Source organism: Aulonocara sp. 'chitande type north' Nkhata Bay, linkage group LG10, assembly GCF_057382095.1.
Source record: "Aulonocara sp. 'chitande type north' Nkhata Bay isolate Kocher_YH1m ecotype deep benthic linkage group LG10, A_spYH_male_GT1.1, whole genome shotgun sequence".
In the NCBI taxonomy this organism is placed as follows: domain Eukaryota; kingdom Metazoa; phylum Chordata; class Actinopteri; order Cichliformes; family Cichlidae; genus Aulonocara; species Aulonocara sp. 'chitande type north' Nkhata Bay.
The window spans coordinates 6,308,861-6,326,231 of record NC_141353.1 but is presented as its reverse complement, the minus strand read 5'-3'; the positions used below and the strand labels follow the sequence as shown (position 1 = coordinate 6,326,231).

Sequence of the window (17,371 nt, the reverse complement as noted above, 5' to 3'; positions counted from 1 at the left end):
AATAAGTAAAATGCAGAAAAGCTTTTTTATTTCGAAATTAATTTACCTAATTTAATAATTGACTTTGTGTATTTATCCATTGTTCAGATCACTAAAACTGTTTTGAATTCCATTAAAATGCCACAACCCAAAATAGAATTCCTATAGGAATCAATAGAGGTTTTAATGGTTGTTGAGCTTCTTGTTTACATTTTGAAACAGCAACAGAATTTCCCATAAAAAGACTGGAAGTGACATAAGGAACTTTACTTTTACACCCCTGGAGATTGAAGTCGGAGGGTGTAGAAACCAGCTGAGACATTTTATAAGCTTTATAACAGAGCTCTTGGACTATGATTAGTAATAGGCAGCATTGGGTAAGTTGCTTTAAATTAGTAACTTAATTAGTAATTAGTAATTAGTTACATTGCTAGTTACTTCTATCAAAAGTAACTCAGTTACTTCAAGTTACATAGTTACTAGGGAAAGTAACTTTGGTTTTACTCAGAATTCTCTTGTTAATGTGTTGCTTCCATAACTGGATACCCAGCAAGACTGCCAGTCTTCTAGCTTGCTTACTTGCCACAAGTGCACTGTGCCACCTACCAAGAGAAAGGAAAAAATAATCTGCATATTTCCACGAGAGAAATCCCACGCCTGGACCGTCGTTGACCGCCGCCATGATTCTAGCCTATGTCACAGTGTCACGTGCACTTTTTACATCCAACATGAAAACTGCAGTTGTGGTGCTTTCGATTTTACTCACAACTTGGAAATTCTGCCTTCCGAATAGGAAGATGTAGGTAACTCCAGACTGCAGACGAGCTGAATACAGGGCTGGCCTGGGACAAAAAAATCGGCCCGGGCATTTTGTATTGTTGTATTGTTTATAATGTTTGCACACAATGTTTGCGTTTTGTCCCTTGGGGTTTGCCGTAGATGCAGTGGGGCGGGTATGATTACGGAAGTGGAGGTGTGTTAGGTTGTACCAAACAAGTGGCAATAAAGAAGATGGTGGCTCACGAAGCAGTTTGAGAATATGTTCCTTATAAGTTTAAGAACAGAATATTACATGGTGTCAGAGTAGTTCGGACTAAACGCCCACTGATAGCGCGAAATGGATCTTCCCGATGCCTGGTGGAGGTTTGTGCAACATGTGAAACTGATATTTAGTGGCCCGCTAAGTGGCAAGCCTAAGGAGACCCAGTGCATCTATCTTCTTCTGTGGGTAGGAGAAAGAGGCAGAGACATTTATAACACATGGCAGCTGTCTGATGAAGAAGCTAAAAAGCTGACCACCTATCTCGACAGGTTTGAACAGTACCTCATGCCGAAAACGAACACCGTTTATGCCAGATACAAGTTTAATGAAAGACTCCAAGGCAAAGGAGAGTCATTTGAACACTTTGTGACAGGGTTAAAGCTACTCGTTAAGCAGTGTGGCTATGTCAACAGTGATGAAATGGTCCGAGACAGGATTGTCTTTGCAACCAGTTTCCCACAAGTCGGAGAAAAGCTGCTGAGCCAAGGGTCAGATTTGACTCTGGAAAAAGCCATAGACATTGCACGCTCCTATGAAATCGCACAAAACCAATTGAAAGCCATGGTCGACCTACACACGAGCCTGCAAGGAGCAGCACCTGAGCATGCAGTATCCTCTAAGCTCTAAGAGTACGCAACAGAAAAATAGGAGGGCACCTCACCATAATAAGGTGGGAAAATTGTGTGGAAGATGTGCACAAGCACACAGCCAGAAGGAGGAGTGCCCTGCAAAAGGGAAGAGGTGCAAAAAAGTGCAATAAAATGAACCACTTTTCCAAAGCATGCGGTTCAGAAGCACCACATCAACCCAACCCAGTGTACTCTATTAATCCTGACACTCCAAGCGATGAAGTGGAGCTATTCATAGATTCCATAACAAAGTGCAATTAAGGGGAGGCTGATGAGCAGGCTTATGCTGATGTAGAAGTAGGCTCACTGCATCACACTGTGAGTTTTAAGCTTGACACAGGAGCCACTGCTAACGTTATCCCTGCCCGATTGTTCAAGAAGTTTTTCAAGCAGGTCAGCTTGTACCGCCCACACACACACTATCTGGCTATGGAGGAGAAAAACTCAACATCAAAGGCACATGCCAGTTGAAGTGCAGGTGGAAAGGCATTCACAAGATGCTGACTTTTGACATAGTAGAAACTACAGCACCCCCCATCCTAGGGTTGAGAGCATGCCTAGATCTAAACCTAGTCAAACTGGTCATGTCAGTACAGATCACAAGTATCATGGAGGAGTTTGCTGATGTGTTCAAGGGCATAGGGAAATTCCCAGGAGAATGCGACTTACACATTGACCCAAACGCCATGCCCGCCGTGTGCCCCTACGGAGGATCCCTTTCACACTGCGGGAACGACTGAAATCGAAGTTGGATGACATGGAGAAAAACAGCATAATCGTCAAAGTAAAAGAACCCACAGAATGGGTAAATGGACTGGTGGTCGCAGAGAAACATAATGGGAAACTCAGAGTGTGCCTTGATCCTCGCAATTTAAACAAAGCCATCAAAAGACCCCATTACCCACTTCCAACATTGGATGACATCACACCAAAGCTGGCAGGAGCACAGTACTTCAGTGTCATTGATGCTCGCTCAGGCTATCCAATTAACCACCAAGTCATCTCTCCTCACCACGTTCAACACGACCTTTAGCAGGTACTGCTTTCTGCGCCTTCCCTTTGGGATAATATCAGCACAGGACATTTTCCAAAGGAAAATCGATGAGACATACAAAGGGCTCAATAGAGTGGCAGCCATCGTGGACGACATCCTCGTGTTTGGCAGGACAAAGGAGGAACATGACGAGAACCTCCATGCCATCCTTGAGTGCACAAGGGAGCGAGGAGTGCATCTCAATCCAGAGAAATGTGTCATAGGCGCCACAGAAGTGAGTTATTTTGGACACAAACTCACCCGGGAGGGCATTCAGCCAGACCCAAAGGAACTACAGGCCATCAAGGACATGCCACCTCCTGAGAATAAGAATGAGCTCGAGACAATTCTTGGAATGGCGAACTACCTGTCCAGATTCCCACCATGACTATCAGAAGTGAACGCACCACTGCGTCGGCTGCTCAAGCAAGACTCGGAGTTCGTCTGGGATCAGAATCACGACAGAGTCTTCCAGCGAATGAAGGATCTCATAACCAGAGAACCAGGCCCCATACTGGCATACTGCGACATGACCAAGGAGCTACGCCTACAGGTAGATGCATCAAAGTATGGTTTGGGAGCTGTGTTGATGCAGGACAGACACCCAATAGCATATGCTTCAAAGACACTGACCCCGACAGAGGTTAACTATGCACAGATTGAAAAAGAACTCTTTGCAGTGCTGTTTGGATGCAAGTGTTTCCACACTTACATATACGGCAGAAGAGTCATTGTTGAGTCGGACCACAAGCCGTTGGAGCACATATTAAAGAAGCCAATCTCCGTAGCCCCTGCTCGTCTGCAGCGCATGCTGTTACAGCTGCAGAGATACGACACAGAGATTGTGCACCGGCCCGGAAAAGACATACCTGTGGCCGACACACTGTCCAGGAAACCATTGCTCGACCAAGACAGCACGCGGAGCAAAGGCATGGAGGACCAGGTCCACTCAGTCATAAACAGCCTCCCAGTAAGTGACAAAAAGCTCTCAGAGATACAGGCTGCGACAGAATGCGGCCCGCAGCTCACCCTGCTGAAGCACACCGTGCATGATGGCTGGCCTGAGGACAGGAAAAAATGTGCCAAAAACCTTTTGGATTTCTGGAACTTCAGAAATGAAATTTCACAGTTCCATGGCATCATCTTCAAAGGTGACAAAATCATAGTGCCAACAGCCCTAAGAAACAATATGCTGGAGAGAATCCACGCTGGGCACATGGGGATTGAGAGGAGGGCAGAGAGCGAGGGACGCCCTCTTCTGGCCAGGCATGGGCAAGGACATTGCTGCCACGGTGGAAAACTGTTCCATATGTCAGGAGAGGTGTTACGGCTGTGGCCATGTGTGGCCTGTTTTCTGTCTGTGTTTTCTGTACTGTGCTTAAGACTTTTCCAGGTCCCTCCCCTAATGAGGAGTCGTGAGCGACTGATTGGACCATGGAGCGGTTGACTACCTTCAAAAGGCCACTCTGACAGCTCCGAGAGGGAGAGAGAGAGAGTGGAACGAGCGAGTAGCCGGACAGCCGTCGCGGCCCTGACCCTGGTGTTCCCAGCCCGTGCTTATCTTGTGTATTTGTGAGAGTGTGAAATTGTGAAAGCCGCTCCTAGTGAATTAGTTGAGCGCTTAGGCACTCTTGGGTTGAAGCGGAAGGGGTGAGCTGCCTTTTCTTTTGGAATCGTTTTCTCCTGTTTTCCGGGTAGGGAGCGAGGGATAGCTCTGTCATTTGTTTGTTCTGTTTTTCTTTCCTAGGGTTTAGTTAGTTTTCTCTGGTGGGACTTAGTTGGTTTTGTTTATTATTTTGGCCTGGGCTCACCCTGGAGCTATGCTTCTTTTCCTTAAATAAAAACACCTTTTTACTCACAACTGGTTTGGATGTTTGGCTTGGGAACCAGGGCGGGGATTTGTCTCTCTCTCCTCCAACCTTATGTGCGTCCCTACCCGCCTAGACTGGGGGCGTAACAGAGGCGTGCAGTGAACCCTAAAGAACCTCTCATTCCACACCAGATTCCTGAGAGACCATGGCAGGCCGTGGCCTCAGACCTCTTCATATGGTGTGGACAAGACTACTTATGTGGACTATTATAGCTGCTACTTTGAGGTCGAAAGGCTATTTTCTACCACCGCAGGGTCCGTCATCAAAAAGCTCAAGGCCATATTCACCAGTCAGAGAAGCTTATTTCAGATAACGGCCCATAGGACAGCTCTCGAGAGTTCAAGGACTTTGCAGTCACATGGGACTTTGTCCACACAAGCTCAAGCCCTTTGTACCCACAAAGCAACGCCCTTGCCGAAAGAACAGTCAAAGCTGCCAAATCAGTTCTGGATACAGCTCATGCTCAGGGAGTAGATCCCTACCTGTCTCTATTGGAGCAAAGGAACACACCAGTCGATGGCTTCAGATCACCCACGCAGCTCCTCATGACTCTACGTCTGCGCTCAGTGCTTCTCATCACCGGATACCAGCTGGTACCCCGCGTCATAAGCCTGACGGTGGAGCAAAAGACATGGATGGAAAGACAAGAGCACCAGAAGCGATACTACAATCGCAGCACCGCACCACTACCGAGGCTGCAGCAGGGGAATCACATCCGCTTTCAGCATGAGTCCGGAAGCTGGAAATCGGCTGTCATCATCCGACCTGCAGAGACTGCCCGCTCTTTCGTGATCCGCGCTGGCGAGGGGCAGACTATACGGCGTAACCGACGGCACCTGAGAGGCGCTAAGGCGTCACCAGCACCCGATTTGGTAACCCAGCATGAAAGTGCAGCTCAACAACAAGCGGAGCCTCAGTCGCCATCTAGAGGCACTAAAACACCACCCATGGACACTAGCCTTATACTGACCACCAGATCAGGACGAGTGGTCAAACCGAGGGTCATCCTTGACCTGTGATTGTAAAGGGTGTAGGCGAATCGCTCCCCTAAAGCAAAAAAAAAAAAAAAAAAAAAAAAAAAAAAACATGTCAAATGTCGGTGTGTACTAATGAGTACATATCCTGTGTTGCATTATTGTTGTTGTTCTCTTGCAGCAGTAATTTTACACATGACAGTGTGGAAAAAACTGTTTCTAATCCTCATGTTCAGGATGTTCTATTTTGAAATGCATACCGGCTGTGCCACTGGCGGACATTTAACAACAAAACAAAACAAAAAAAGGCAGATGTTGTATTGTTTATAATGTTTGCACTCCGTGAGTATTGTCCCTTGGGGTTTGCCGTAGTGGCAGTGGGGCGGGTATGATTACGGAAGTGGAGGTGTGTTAGGTTGTACCGAACAAGTGGCAATAAAGAAGATGGTGGCTCACGAAGCAGTTTGAGAATATGTTCCTTATAAGTTTAAGAACAGAATATTACAACCGGCCCGCCATTATAGGAAAAATCATAAAGCCTTTGAATGGAAACAAACGATGTTGTGAGAATGATGTACACTGTTTTGATGGTATATATGCATCAATCTATCAATTGTTTGTTGTAAGATTCAGATAATTATTTTTTTAAAAACTAGATATTTTAAATGAGAATAAGAAAGAAAAGTACTTCTTTGTGTCCCCCCCCCCCCCCTTTCTCTGTTAACGCCCTACCTGGCCCCCCTGGCAAAACTTTGCTAGACACGCCCCTGCACAGTTACCAGCTGTCAGCTGTAAAAAAAAAAAGGATCCTGGTGGTATTTGTCTCTCAGAAACAGTTCATAACTTTAAATCATTCATGTCACCTAAAGGTAAACCTGTTTCTCCATCACCTGTTCAGCTCTGATGATTCAGTAAGGACATCTCCTGGTTTCATCTTCATGTTTCCCTCTCACCACATATCCAAACCGATATCATGTCCAGCAGCTTTTACGGCTGTGGCTCCAGCAACCATCAGCTGATACTAGAAGGTAATATTAAATAAATTCTAACAACAGCTGATCAAGCTTAAACGTGCTGCTGTTGTTTAACGCGACCTCCGGTTTCTTTCTTTCTGGTGCAAAGTGGGCGATAAGCAAACAAGATAGACGGGACTTGTGACAGAAAGGCCGATCAGCTGATCATTAATCAGTTTCATGATTGAAGTAGCAATAGGAGAGGGAGGGGGAGAGAATGAGAGAAGAAGAGGCAGCTGCGCAGCATAAAGACAGAATAACTCCAGTTTTCTGTCTTCTTTTTCATTGTATCTGAAGTACGGGACGACTGTGCTCCTTTTCACCTCAATACGAAACGTGTAATATGTTCTCTGAATACGAGACGATTCCGTTTTTTAGGAGACGGTTGGCAACTCTAATAATTAACCTTATGAACAAAATAAAGTTCAACATCAGTAACATCATAGCACCCACTCAGCTGTATAGAAACTTCGTCATGCTAGCTAATACCCAGTACAAAAAAGTCAGCATAACGAAAATAAACTATACCTAAACTTGGTTTATATCTGACCCAGATGGACTGCAGGTCATAACTTCTTACCTGAAGTTCAGTTCACCTGACACCGGTGGCCGCCTCAGGTCTCTCCCCCTCCTGCCCCCCCTTTCCCTCATCCACCTGCTGGCATCCACCACTTGCTAATGTTATGGAAACTGTGTAAGCTCCACGATAGCCACCACATGAAGTAACGAATAACGACCCTATCTAAATCCCAGTAACGATTGTTCCTGATTTTGGCATAATAACTAGTTACCGTGCTCGTGACCACAATAATAACGTAGTTACTGTAACGCGTTACTTAACAACGCGTTAGTCCCTACACTGGTAATAGGTGAGCACCTGCTGGTGATATCTATGGGAGTTCTTAAAACTAAAAATGTCAATTTAATTGGCTGATAACATTCAAAGTCCTTTGGGAAACAATAATGAACATTTTAAATTTTCAATCATTATTTTTTTCATGGCTGATTAATCTGACAATCCATATTCACTTGTGTTACGTTTAGGTGCTTGGAAAAACCCTAGAGCAAAAACAAAGAGAGCAAAAGAATGAACTAAAATTGATGGATCAGAGCTTAAGATTTAATTTTTTTTTTGTTTTTTTGTCTAACACAGTTCTGCATCATACAGTACCTATAATGCAGCTTCATTGTGTCTCTTTGCAAGATTTTTCCTGTCTAAATCCATGTCTTTGGCAAGCGACAGATTCCATTCTAATATACAGGCCCTTTTTTAGTGTCAAACTTCAAACTGAAATATGTCAAATATTATTATGCAAAATAATAATAATGACAATGACATATGTCATAGTGATATCCTTTTTCAGAAGTGCCTCTTGAGATTAGTAACATCACAGCTTGAGTTTATATATTTGATTTTCCTTCACAGTGCCACCAAAAATCACCAACCTGTCAAGAGATGTTGTGGTAAATGAAGGCTCTAACATCACCCTGATGTGCCAAGCAAGTGGTAAACCAGAGCCTTCCATCAGCTGGAAGCTCATCTCCTCTTCAGGTAATTTGTTTATACATTAAAAAATCTAGATGCAGAGCAGATTTTTGATATATTGGTGTTTTTTTTTTCTTAATGATGTCATTTTTTTTGTGTTTTACTTTATTTTCTTAATACTGATTTTTTAGAACACATGGATGTAGTGTTTGAGTTAATGGAAAAGTGCATTAAACTTGCAGCACATAAGATCAACAGAACACAGTGTGCTTTGAGGTAGGAGCCAAAAAGGGTGTAGTTTGTGGGTGTGATCACCCGTGTGTACACCTGTGAGCATGGACGCGCTTGTTTTTTTTTTTTTTTAAAGGTTCCTTCATGTAATGATCTGCTAGAGGGTGTGGGGAGCCAAAAGTGCATTAAACTAATGGTCAGCAGAGAACAGCTCCTCTGTGATTATTTAGAAGTCTATGAGACTTAATCTATGACCTCATTAAAACATCTTTACTGAATTTATGGACTTGTTTGCTAATTTCAGGACATATGGAGTACAGCATAATTAAAGTGTTTTAAATAAAGAGTCTAAATTGAAGTAAGAGCAAATAAAGAGTAAAATAAGATAATATAGAGCAGTTGGTTTTTGTGCTGGACAAAACATAAAGTTTAAAGACAGGACCTGACAAGCCAGTGGAAGAAGTAACATTGCATCTTTCATATACAGACCATGTTTTTGCTGTCATGGTCTGGTCGAAGCAAAATAGAGTACTCAAATGCAACAGAATTCAAAAGATTTATTTACAATAATGTTTTGCAACAAGTAGAATTCACAAGGGCAACAAAGACAGAGTAATGGATCCAAAGGAGGAAGTGACACTATGGAAAAGGAAAGGGACATTGATCCAGTGATTCCAGATAGGGGAGTTCCAAAAGATAACTAGCGAGAACCAATGGCTTACTTGGTAGTGTGGGTGAGTCAGATGTTGCCTGTCCAATGATTAGCAGGGGGAGGGAATCCAGTGGCCATGAGGTAAGGACATCCAGGAGGGTAGGGAGGTTAACTGGGGACTGAAATCTTCACAAAGGTGCATGTAGACAGATGGAGTGAGCCAGTTCGAAAGAGTCAGGTGAGTTGTGCAGGTAAGTGGTGGGTTCTCGACCCAGGCTGGGGTTGACTGGAGGCAAAAAAGCACAGAGATCAACACAATAGAAAACAAGCGAAGACAAATAACATTTGGGGGCTGATTTACCACTGAACAGTAGCAGACTGGTCCTTGAATACAGCAGAGGACTTTAGTTTGATGAGGAGCGCCTTGAGACAACTGTTGTTATGATTTGGTGCTATATTAATAAGATTCTATTGAATGTGCTTGGTTGAAGAGCAGGAAGCAGACTCCACCACATAGGGAGGAAAAATCCTGGCCAACTTAGACTCAAAGGGAAAACAGACTCCAAACATTAAGACTACCATGGACTATGGCATCTACAGTGTCTTTTCTTGTCCCTCTTTGTTTCCACCCAACCCCGACTATAACTGACTTTGTTTGACCCATAGTGGATTTCACTTTTTTAAATTATCTGTTTTTACATAATACTTGTATTGTAACTGATTAATTAATACAAAATTAATTAATTAATTAATTAATTAAAGGTAATTAAATTAAATCAAAGGTAATAATCGGATGTAAATGTTCTGGAGGCTGAATGATAGCTTGAATGATGAGAATACACAGGGTATAGCATTAGGGAGAAGATTAGAATTTTCAGTACTGAATGTCCCAATGTTCCATTGTATGTGCTGAGTGGCATTTTTCTATTATTACTTGCTTGCTAGACCAAAGAAAGCAAAGTATTGAAGTATTGGCCACCATTGGTCTATGACTCTATGTTTTAGCAACCTGCTGTTTAATTTGATTTACTTTTGGTTTCACTTCTGTCAATAGGAATCAGAAGGTTTTCCATTTCATATTACTTAACTTTAAAATTCAACCAATAGTAAAAGGAATGTGTCTGGTTGCCCAGATAAGCTCAAGATACAATTGGTCATGCACTACAATAGAATGTGCCTTTAAAGGAATATTTATTGGAGAGCATCATGCTTTTGAAAAGGAAAGAATTGTTGGTTAAAATGGTAAAAATGAAGTACAATGCCTTATTAGACCTTTCTCTTGACTGGTAAATCAATAACTAATGAAAGGAGGAGAAGATTTTCTTTTCCACTGTATTCAAAGGAGCTTGCAAAGAAAAGCGTCTGGACTTCTTTAAGTTGCTTGAAGACGTTTCACCTCTCATCCGAGAAGCTTCTTCAGTTCTAAGGTCAAATGGTCAAATGACCACTGTATTGTGGTCATAAACTGATAGTGGACAACTGGACCTAAAATAGGTTTTGCAGAAGAGTGGGTGCTCGCATCAACCTTTTGTAATATTTATTCATTTTAAGGGAAACTTGCAAATTAATCTGACTGGACACTTAAATGTACTTGTGAGACATGGGTCTGAAGCACTGTCATTGCTGGGAACTAATGAAATCTGATATAGTGGATCCAATGCTTTATTTCATTGCTGCTTAACTTTCTGCTCAACATCAGAAGGTTTTCACCTCTTAAAGGTACAGTCTATTAGTCAGTTAAAATAATAATAATAATGGATTGGATTTATATAGCGCTTTTCAAGGCACCCAAAGCGCTTTACAATACCACTATTCATTCACTCTCACATTCATACACTGGTGGAGGCAGCTACAGTTGTAGCCACAGCTGCCCTGGGGCAGACTGACAGAAGCGAGGCTGCCATATCGCGCCATCGGCCCCTCTGGCCACCACCAGTAGGCAAGTAGGGTAAAGTGTCTTGCCCGGGGACACAACGACCAGGACAGAGAGCCCAGGGATCGAACCGCCGACCTTCCGGTTACAGATGCGATTCCCAACCCTCTGAGCCACGGTCGCCCAAATACAGATGTGGCTAGGGATTTAAGAAGATTGGCCAAATTTTTTTTCAAGTATGCTGGGTCGAAAAGTACACATACATACATTTACAAATAGTATAGATTGTTTATATTGGTTATAGATTATTTATATTGGTGACTTAATACTTTGTGGTGTGGACCATGCAGTCGTCACATATTTGGTTTATGCCAGGTTTCTTTTTTCTTATTTTGTTTTTGTCTTCACATCAAGTTTTCCAATCATGGAAAGATATATTTTTTTATAGACACAGCTCAGATAACAACTCTGATATCTGTTGAAAAGACTGTGTGTGTTTTGTGGCTAAACCTTCACTATGTCTGCTATCTCTTTGTAAAACACTGCTTTGACTGAGAATCTGTATGTAAAACAAAGAATTTTTCAGAGACAGCCCCATTAAAAAGCATTCTTTATTCTGTTCTTATCTCAGCACTCTTTATCATAAAAATGGATGCAATGACTGGTTGCTTATATTTATTTATCTATTCAAAATCAGTTTCTGAGAAGGTCCATTGAAATGCAAAATGAAGATCCTCTTTGCATGAATTAATAAAACTAGAATTTAGTGAGAGTGGACTGAATGAATGTATGGAATTTGTATCGGAGGAAAATATAAATAAACAAGCATCAGCTTGAGAAGCTGTTATTTTGATTTTTTTCAAGTAAGATAAAAGAAAATCCATCTAGTTTCACGTAGTTTTCTCTGAAATTGATCGAACTAAATTTTGTGGATTCTAGTTGGTATTTTTTATATACCATTTTGATATCCATTTTGGTTCCAGTATTTGACTGATAAGGGTGTTTACGATTAAGAATTGATAGAGTCGCAGTGCACAGTTGCTCGGACTAAAAGAGGCTTTGAGTAGAGAACAAAATGTCCCAGTCTATGCAGTTTGGACTATGCGGTCCAAACTGATACTGTTCCAGTATCTCCCACCTGCAATGAAACTTTTCTCCAGCCTTGGGCCTTTCAGTGTGAGGCCATCTATGGCAAGCACTCTGGGGTATAAATGAGTGAATATATAAAGATTCTCTCTCCCTGTATCTATCTGTGTGTGTGTGTGTGTGTGTGTGTGTGTGTGTGTGTGTGTGTGTGTGTGTGTGTGTGTGTGTTTGTCTGTGTGTGAGTGCGTAAAGATTGATGATTTCAGACTTGGACCAAGGCTCTCTTCGAGCCATAACCCAGCTCCCCCTCACCTTTGATAGATGGCTTTAGGGGCTTGTGGCAGATCAGAAGTGATCCTTGCTATCTTCCACAGACCACACAATCTGACTGCTAAATTTGTCTGCCTAGGCAGTACCCAGAATGAAGGGGAAAATTAATGAATTTAACCAAGGTGCAATAAAGGTTTCCCAGATTTGCACAGCACTGGTTTGCTCAGAAAGAATAATTTAAAATTAAAGGAGAGTAGTCATAGTTTTTGACCTTTGTGAAACTGAAAGAAAAAACTTATCCACTTTAATATTTAAACACTACTATGAGCAGCTGAAATTGTTGTGTTTGTCACGTGCTTAGGATTTGATGAAAGGATATACTGTAAGAAGTGCAAGAAGTAAAGACCCTTTATGATTTGTTGGAGCTGGAGCATATTTCAGGTGGCATAGGGTGAGAGATGGAATACACCCTGGAAAGGTCACCAGTTTGACAGAACTAGCATAGAGACAGACAACCATTTATACTCACGTTCACGCCTACAGCCAAATTAGCCTGTTCACCGGTTAAACCACAGCCTGGTGGTTTGGTCTAGAACCAAACACATCTTCATTTAGCATCTACGTAGATGATAAAAAATGACAGCTTATATTACCGCATTTAAATTTTTATTAGACTTAATTGGTTTCATTCTTAACACTTTATGATAATTGGTTAGACACTGGACAATAAATTTCATTACAATAGAAGTCCTTCTGAACTAGGGCTGCCACAAACGATTATTTTGATAGTCGACTAGTCACTGATTATTTTTGCGATTAGTCGACTAATCAGATCATCATCCATTGGACGTAAAACGTACAGCTTATTGCACCAGCAGCATCTGCTCTTATATAACTATCATTAGCTTACAGCTTTAAGTGTGTAAGGTCTGTGCTAACTAAAAATAAAGACAAGATGATAGTTTATTAAATTTTAATGAAATTTGCAGATTGTTTCGGTGAAGTTTAATAAACTCCTTGCTATCTAAAATATAACGGGACACCGGAGTAAATTCTGGAGCATCTCACACTTCTGATAATCAGCTGTCTGCTTGACGTTTATTCAGCTGTGTAAAAACTATAACTTTAATCTCAGCCAAACCGATTTACTCAGGAACAAATAAAATACTAAAAAAAGCCAAACAATAACATTGTTAAGTTATCTAAGTGACTTATATATCATGTTTAACCTGAGTAGCGAAAGACGGCGGTGGGTTTGAAAACGATTTGCCGGGAGTCCGGTGTTCTCCCGGCTAGCAATGGAGCTAGTGGGTAACAGACGTCTCCGAAAATGTCGGAGCGCTTTTGAAAATATGTGGTGTCTTGATAAACTGAGCAGGTATTTGAGGTTTACACAGCTACATTCTCGCCTGAAAATATGTTAAAAGTTTATTTTGTGACCCAGAAAGAATAATAAGAGTAATATAAAACTAACTAGCTGCCGCCATTGTTGGAAACTGAGCTGGGCTGCGCTATGAATTCTGGGATACAGTTTCTTCTTCTTCGGGGTTTAACGGCAGCTGGCATCCTTGAACATGCAGTGCTGCCATCTTCTGTTTCAGTCCGTTATTACACTCTTAAATCCTGCTACTTATTCCTGCATCTTTTGTGATCTTACAAAGCTTCAAACGACGCGTCGACTATTAAATCAGTCGTCGACGATTTTGATAGTCGACGTAATCGTGACTAGTCGACTAATCGTGGCAGCCCTATTCTGAACACACTTTAACTATATTTAAGGAGGTAATTCCTTCACTGTTATCTTTTCTTTAAGTTAAATTCAATTTTTATTTATAAAGCACCAAATCATAACAGTTACCTCAAGGTGCTTTACATTGCAAGGTAAAGAACCTACAATAATACAGAGAAAACAGGAAACCCAACAATCAGATGACCTTTTAACAGGGAGAAACCTCCATCAGATTGATGCTTAGGGAGAGGCTATCTGCTGCAACCATTTGGGTGTGAAGCGAGGAAGACAGCACATTACAATCCATGTGCCAACACAGTACCAAGCAGCTACTGAAATCTTTGCTCTCACCAAGGTGGAATATTTTCTTAATCGTGTTAGATCCTCTTTGGGTATGACTGTAGATGCTGTCTTCCCTTAAAAAGAAAGCAAGAAATCAGAGATGTTTGACTCCCTGGTATAACTCACAAATGTGCACAAAACAGATGGAGTAGAGGCAATGGCATTGCACTAATTTAGAAAATCTTCATTTGGACTCACAAATATATAAATATATAATATAAATAACCCCTCTGAGAAAAACAGGAACACCCCAGGTTTCTTTTCAGCACTTCAGCCAGGCTGATAAATAGTTGGAGCTCTGCTGAGCCAAGAAATTTTCTCACAAACTAAATTTACCCATTAGGGGAAAATTACTCACAACTCCCTCACAGATGTATCATTAAGTATAGCAACTTTTTAACAGCTGATATTTACTTAGACTCTTTCTCTCCTATTAATCTTTCTGAGTTAACTTCAATAATTTATTTTTCTAAAAGATCAGTGTGCCTCCTTGACCCTATTTCAATCAGACTGTTGAAATAAGTCTCACCATTCATTAGTGCTTCAATTTTAAATCTGATCCATCTATCGTTATTAACAGAAGACACACTAGAGTCTCTTAAGAGGGGAGTAATTAAGCCATTACTTGAAAAGACCTTACTTGATCTGTATTAGATAACTATAGTGATTTCTGACCTTTGTTTTATTTCAAAAAATGTTGAACAAGTAGTTATTAGTTTATTTTAAGTTTCACTCAAGTTTCACTCATCTTATGGTGTTGAACAGTGTGCTCATCCCCGTGTTTGTTCTTAGTGCAGCATTCAAAACTGATGACCAATATCTTACTACAGTGTGATTTGAATCATATCTGTCTGATAGATTCCAGTTTGTGTCTTCTTCATGCAGAAAAGTCAGTAATCGAGTTCTACAGAGTTCTGTGCTGGAACCAATTCTATTTATATTATACATGCTTCCACAGCATAATGTTATTAGAAAACACTGCATACCTTTTCTTTGAAATCCAGATGATACCCATCTTAAATTTCCTAGTCCTTAATTCAGGCAAAACATATCCAGTCCAAACATCCTGGACATTGAACATGAAACATGGTGTCTAACCAGATATGTAGTTTAGAGGGCATTACTTTGGCATCCAGTAACACTGATGAATCTTGGAATAATTTCTGGTCAAATATGTCCTTTAGCATGCACATTAAACAAATATGCCTGACTACAGACATATTGCATCATTCAATTTCAGCATCACTCTAAGACAAAATATTTGTCTTTTTTTTAGCAATAGTGTGCAAAAACTGGTAAATGCATTTATAACTTCCAGCATGGACAATTGTAATTTATTTTTGTCAGGGCACTCAAAAAGCTCCCTGAAAAGTCTTCACTTGATCATCTTGATTAACTCACCTCAGTGGAATTTGCAAAGTGGCTTTAACTGACACTGTAGTCTCTATTGGCAAATTCTATTATCCTCTTTTGAGAGAAAGCAGAAAGGGAACAAGAGGAGCATAAATGGAACGGAGTGGAACCCGTACACCTATGTGAGCTCTCTTGATACTCCACATCAGGTGAGTGTGTCACTGTGTGTCAGTGAGGCATTCTATCCTTAACAGCTTTCCCAGGTGCAATTCAATAATGTCCCCAAACCCAGCAAAGTGAATCCATGCACAGTTTATTACTGTCGCCTTCCAGCATCTTGGGAGGAAGCTTGAAGTCAATTATATCTTTTGTTCTTTATGTTGAGTGCTGTATTAAGTGTCTCTGTCAAGCATGTCAAATTGATACAATGAAAAAAAGTGTGGCTGGGATTTTGCCCTCTTCTTATTCTCACATCTCAGTAGTAGTCCCAGTGTGCTTGTACTCTTGAGAGGCACACACAAAAGTACAGAACATGAAAATTCTGACGGATGAGTGATAAAGAGTAGGCACCAAACAAAGCATTAATCACCAAATTCTGTAGCATCCTATGAAAAATGTTAAATCAAGAACTGGTCTTGGTCAAGAATTGGTACTACAGAGTGCTACAAGAAACATGAGAATAAGACAGACTTGCCATATTTACAAGTGCAGGTTTTGGCACATTGTATTAGAATTTGGCCTGTCACGCCCGATCAGGATCTGTCTTCATTCCTGCTGTTGCCAAAATCCACCCTTTCATTTTTGTCTACATATCCAATTTAGGGTCACAGGGCTAGCAATGAAAGGTGGAGAGGTGGGATACATCCTGGAAAGGTTGCAAGTTTGCTGCAGACAACTATTCACACTCATATTCACTCCAATAGTTGGAAATGAGCTTCTCTTTTTTTAGCAAAACAAATAGATTTTTTTTCTTTACAATTTTTGTTGCTGTGTATCGCATTTAAATGAAGCACAAATCAGTAGACTTAGGTGAATTATAGTTATAGTATACAACTGCAATGATCCATCAGCCCTTGTAATCAATATATTCCTTCTTCCCTTTTAAGGTGGCAGGCACACAGTTGGTGAAAATACTGAACATGGCCACAGCTGTTGACTTGTCACATTATCTCCAAATGACCCTCTTCAATCTCTCTCTCTCTCTGTGATCTTTCACAGGGGATCTGGTGTCAGATGATGAATACTTGGAAATCCCATCTATATCCAGACAGAAAGCAGGAACGTATGAATGCACAGCTGTCAATGATATTGACACAGACGTGCAGACTGTAGACATCACCGTCAACTGTGAGTCGGCTGCTAAATGTTTCAAAAATTCACACAAACGGTACTAAATTGTGCCACTTTTAATGGGACAATGTTGGATGGGTGATCATAGAAAAAATACAGTCTATTCTTGTGAACTGTGTGGATTTTTGTTTCACTATTTCAGTACCTATCAGACTGACATTGATCAAAATTCTGTAATATCTAATATATCCATCTTCTTCCATTTTTGATTCAGGGTTGAGCTGTCATAAATCAAGGGGCAGGGTACACCCTAGACAGTTCACAAATATGTTGCAAGGCTAGAATGTCTGTCTGTCTCTATGTGTTCATAGAGACAGACAGACATTCTAGCAACTTACAATCCAGTTTCTTCAGCACATTCCTTTTCTGTCCAATTTTAGTTATTGGTGACATTGATTCTTTATGATAATGTTTTGTTTGGTTTTGTGATGTCATGTGCACATCGCTTCTACTTTTTT

At 41.1% G+C, this 17,371-nt stretch overlaps 1 protein-coding gene across 7 annotated transcripts in view; it reads left to right on the top strand.

Annotated features, from left to right (window-relative positions):
* The window catches only part of ntm (neurotrimin), a 480,597-nt gene that overhangs the window by 444,168 nt on the left and 19,058 nt on the right, over window positions 1-17,371 (top strand). For 6 of the 7 annotated variants that reach the window (XR_015131211.1, XM_086307923.1, XM_086307920.1 and 3 more), the window contains 2 exons: window positions 7,968-8,093; window positions 16,782-16,910. Coding sequence is in view for 6 of the 7 variants with exons in the window: in XM_086307923.1 (XP_086164049.1) it covers window positions 7,968-8,093; window positions 16,782-16,910 (255 nt within the window). In the remaining variant the exon portion in view is untranslated. The remainder of the gene's footprint in view (window positions 1-7,967; window positions 8,094-16,781; window positions 16,911-17,371) is intronic. The other variant, XM_086307922.1, reaches the window with a different exon arrangement.